We start from the raw sequence: 5000 nt of genomic DNA, 5'->3' as shown, positions 1-5000 counted from the left end.
TTCACTATTTACGCTTCCCGGTGCCGTGCCGGTTTTACCGTAAAACTTCGACGGGTCATAACTTCTTCGTTATAACTCGGATTTCGGCATTCTTTATATGTACGGAAACCTTGAGACATATTCTACAACTTTATGTAGAGATATCGGGATTATCTTATACTTTAATTTTGACGCTTATTTTTATTATTTATTAATTATACATTTATAATTAAATTATAAGCACATAAATACACATAATTCACATAATACTCAAATATTTCATCTTTATTACTTCAAAAAGAGTTACAAGAGTTGACCTAGACTATTACATTGACAAAAATGCTTAGCCCTGAAACCCGGGCGTTACACATGAAAAAACCTTACGATATCAAATGTTTGAATTACCTTCAAATTGTTTGTCCTCAACAATCGAGTAATAGGATCTCAGGAACCCAACACTCGTAAAACCGAATGCCAAAAAATTATGGACCATTTGAAATCGGATCCACAGTACATGCAAAAAATGAAAGTTCAATAGCTTGGAATTCTAATAGATCTAGTTCAATCCATAATAAAATATCATGGATTGAAGTTGATTCAACATAATCTATCTCCTCTAGAACAATCAGAATGTCTCTTGCTTCCAAAAACATCTAGTGCTATTATAATCTATAAAAGGTTTGGAAAAAGTCAATTTTAAATTAACATGTTTATGGATCGACTACGATTTAGATAATTCTAAGGGATATAATGGATTATAAAAGAAAATAATAACAGAGAATTAATGTGAAAACTGATTAAGAAACCCTTTATAGGAATATAGGATTTTTTTTTAATTAATGAGGGTTTGTATGAATGCCAACCTAGGGTTTTTACCAAATTTAGGATGATGGCTCTTATACCATATGTTTTATATGGTAAATATGATGGACACAATCTCGAAGTAGAACAAATGAAATTTAAGTTGAAACCCATACCAAAGACCACAAAGCACAACCTCTATAACTCTATTAATCTTTAAATCCGATAAGAAGGGATGGGATGGCTGAAAGTCGATATGAAGATCATAATTAGATAGAATGAAATATATGTCCTTAATTACAAGTGAGAATCCCAAGGTAACTAAAAGACTATCTATCGACACATAATCTTGAATGTTGCCTATAAAATAAAGGACTTCCATACAAACTGCAACACTTCTTTGCATCACGCAGAAAATAAGGTGTTGTTTGTTTTTTTGAAGAGAAAATTTGTAAAGTTTGCGGACCACCTCTGCAATCATCTGTAGCAGAAGAGGTGGAACTAACAGTTGCAGCCTATAATAAGAAGCATGTTTGTTTTTTAACATATGCGGACTGCTGCAGTAAACTGAAATTTAAATAGACTAATTTTATAAACTGAAAATAGTTTTCAACACTGAAATTTTAATTATTATAGTTTTAAAACATTGAAAGAATACTAAAAAGAATATGTAAAAAAACAAAAATATAAAACTTAAATAAAAAAACTTTAAAAAATATAAAAGAATCTAATAGTTTTTTTCTAGAAAAAAAATAATTTTAAAAAACATAAAAAAAAAGAAAATAATAAAAAAAATTAAGAAAGTATTGTCAACGATGTTTATAAAATTTGTAAAAAATTACACACATTAAAAAAGATGCAACTGAAACGGTAAGAAAAATAAAAAAAAAACTTGAAGTTTTTTTTTCTTTTAAATCAAGTTAAAAAAATTTGTGCAAACTATAAAAAGAAATTGTATCAAATCCATAAATAAAAGTTTTAAAATCAAAGTTTTAAAAAAATAAATAAAAGATTAAAAAGAAATAAATTATACCAAAATTCTAAAAAAAAAAACACTTGGAAAAAATAAAAACCGAAGAGGTTTGAAGAGGCAAGTCAAGTGTTGCGCTACGCAGCACACGCGTACGCAGAGGTTTTGTAGTCTGAAAATGGTTTGAAGAGGTTTTTAAAAAAAATCAAAGAGCACCTAAGGCTTGCCATGAAAAGTTTGGATTCGTAGCTAGCATATGCATGCAACATATGTAAAGAGATGATACATGGCATGGCCAAAGCTACAAAACCCATAAAAAGACCACGAATTTTGATATAAATGAAACTAAAAAAAAAAAAAAAACTATTTATAAATCCAAGAGCTAAGGGTAAATACAAACTGGAAACTAAATACAAGCAAAGTGCAACCAAGGAAGGCATAATAATTTACCTATATAAAACACCCAACATTCTCATAAACAGTATTTAAAGTGCAGTTCTTTTTAGCGCATCTACTCAGGCTCGCAATCAACGAGAACTTGGACTACTGAATCCATTGTAGGCCTTTTATGTCTGTCTTTCTCAACACAACTAAGACCGACCTCAACCAATGTTGCGGCCTGCTTCCTACTAAATAACCCTCCCAACCTCGGATCAACGATCTCTTCAATCCATAATCCTTTTTCTTCTCGAATCTTTGTTTTTGTTCCCCTTGCAAACCTCATGAGCTCTGATTCTTCCTCTTCTCCTCCATGAACACTTACATTAGAAAGCCGAATTCCCTTTGTCAATTCTAAAATCACAACGCCATAGCTGTACACATCAACTTTTGCTGTGATAGGCAGGTTGTGAGCCCATTCCGGAGCCATATACCCTTTTGTCCCCCTGACCTGAGTGAAATTCGAGTTTGGTCCACCTCTTTGAGATAACTTTGCGAGACCAAAATCTGCAATCTTTGGTTGGAATGCACCATCTAAAAGAATGTTTTCTGGCTTTACATCACAATGAATCACCCATTCTAGGCACTCATGGTGTAGATAAGCCAAGCCTTTTGCAATGCCTATCGCAACTTCGAACCTTTCTTTCCATTGAAGAAAAGTCGTGGAGAACAATCTCTTGTCAAGAGATTCATTTTCTACATATTCGTAAACTAGAAGTTTGTGTTGTCTCTGTGAACAGAATCCCCACATTCTCACCAGATTCATGTGATTGATTCTACCTATGGTGCTCAATTCTGTCAAAAACTCTCCCCCGTCACTCACATCTCCCAATCTTTTCACAGCCACCACCCTTTCGTCTTCCAGAATCCCTTTATACACAACTCCTGACCCTCCTCGGCCTATCTCCACCTTAAAGTTCTCTGTTGCCCTCATCAACTCTTTATAACTAAACCCTCTAAATTGACTAGATACCATACGATACCCTTCTTCTAGATTCTTTAGTAATTCGTTGTTTCCATAGAATATCCACCAGCCCATTACGATAACCAAAGCTTCAACTAAACCAAAAGCTATAGCAAACGAGTAAAGATAAACCCATTTCACCTTTCCTCCAGATGATTCATACATAGATGGAAAACCAATCGTAACGGGGACATCTGAACATGACGCCTTTGAACCAGTAGGGATTGAGGAAGATTCTGGCGTTTGCATGCCTATTGGTATTTTTAAGTAAATGGTTCCTGCGAATTTAGGATACCGATAACCGTTGAAGAGAGCACTTTTAACATAGCAATCACCTATACCTGGTAGCTTATAAACAAATGCTTGACAACGACAATCTGCCAAGCACATGTTTCTACAAGATTCAAACGAAATGGATGATGAGAATTTTAGATCAAAGCCAAAGTAATCAGTATACCGCATTGGCAAAAATCCAAACCTTGTGGAGTTTACACATGTTCTGTTGAAAGTAGGCTTACAACCTTGACTAAAATCAGTAGGTTCACTCCACTCGTAATGAGGAGGGCATGAGCATTCAGGTTTTCCTCCATAAACACAAATCCCGTTCCTCCCACAGATTCCATGGATATTACATGGTTGTGCAACAGCTTGCCATGAGATCGACCATAATCCTGTTGATTCATTCAAGCTATAGAATCTGAGATTACCATCGTAGTCCATGGTTAACCTCCTTCTGATCCCAAAACCCATATCTGAAGCATTAAACCGCAACAGATCGCTTGACTTAAATACACCCAAATCATTAAAGACTGCGATTCTGCTACTGTTATAGGAGGTTCTTCGGTAATCCCAAATATTAAATCCTGGATCAGGACTAGGCCAGTACACACTTGATATTTCTGGGCCATCATAAAGCAGTATTAAAATGTTAATACTATTATAACTGAAACTATAATATCCAGGTTGAAAACTACCTTTTCTTAAAGTAGATTTCAAGCTTTTGCTCTTCGTTAATGTTTGAGAAGGTAAAAGAGTATCAGTTGGGTAATCAAAGCTTTGCCAAAGAATCTGACCTTTCGTGTTCATCAATACCAGATTACCAGTATTCAGAAGCACTGCTCGATCTACATCTGTGGACGTTGTGTTGGTCCCCCACACAGTGGTGCCATCTATATCAGTCAAAACCATGGCACCGTTTGCATGAAGTGTCAACTTTGAGCCATGGCCATTGACAGGTTTGTTGCTGTTCGCTGTCCAAACCACAGTGCGATCTTTGGAATTTGTAAACCAGATTGCAAACCAGTAAGCATTGGTTTGAAAACCATAGAAGCCGCATGTAAAAGTTTTGTCACGGGAAGTTATGAGGTGTGCATCATCATCGACGGAGAGAAACGAGCCTCTATTAAGACGATCCTGTATTGTGTTCTTTGATACGGAAGATTTTATCAAGCAACAGAAGAGGAGGAGAAAGACTGTTTTCGTCATGCTTGGCTGTTTAATCTTTGATCAGTAAACAGCTTAATTTGTTTTAGTGAGCATGAAGACTTTGCGTTATGTATATATAATTAACTCAATCTTTATATTTTACATATTTTAATCCTAAAGACTTTGTTTAAAATGTAAAATGATTGCTATATTAGATACAATGAAAGATTCTGACATGAAATATATTATGAATTAACATTTATGTCCTAGTTGTTGGTAAGTTTTTTTATTATGTCAACGGACGAGGATAATTTCCTTTTCATTAATCTATTCTAGTTGTAATCGCAGCCACATTTTGTCAAACTTAGTATAAAATGTTTCCATGTGTGAATCGTATAAATTAGTAGCATTTTCGTTATATTT

At 34.5% G+C, this 5000-nt stretch overlaps 1 protein-coding gene across 1 annotated transcript; it reads right to left on the bottom strand.

Moving 5' to 3' along the window:
* Nucleotides 1–1229: 1229 nt before the first annotated feature.
* LOC111882737 (putative receptor protein kinase ZmPK1) lies at nt 1230–4648 on the bottom strand. Its single transcript, XM_023879100.3, has one exon. It carries the CDS (start codon nt 4635–4637, stop codon nt 2262–2264), a length of 2376 nt encoding a protein of 791 aa, XP_023734868.1. The 5' UTR covers nt 4638–4648; the 3' UTR covers nt 1230–2261.
* Between the last annotated feature and the right edge of the window lie 352 nt (nt 4649–5000).

The sequence above is a fragment of the Lactuca sativa genome, chromosome 9, assembly GCF_002870075.4.
Source record: "Lactuca sativa cultivar Salinas chromosome 9, Lsat_Salinas_v11, whole genome shotgun sequence".
Lineage (NCBI taxonomy): Eukaryota > Viridiplantae > Streptophyta > Magnoliopsida > Asterales > Asteraceae > Lactuca > Lactuca sativa.
Note: the sequence above shows the minus strand (reverse complement) of the source record. Positions and strands in the feature narration are given on the sequence as shown.

Coding starts and splice junctions, on each gene's coding strand:
- LOC111882737 (XM_023879100.3), bottom strand. CDS start 4,637: ATGACGAAAACAGTCTTTCTCCTCCTCTTCTGTTGCTTGATAAAATCT.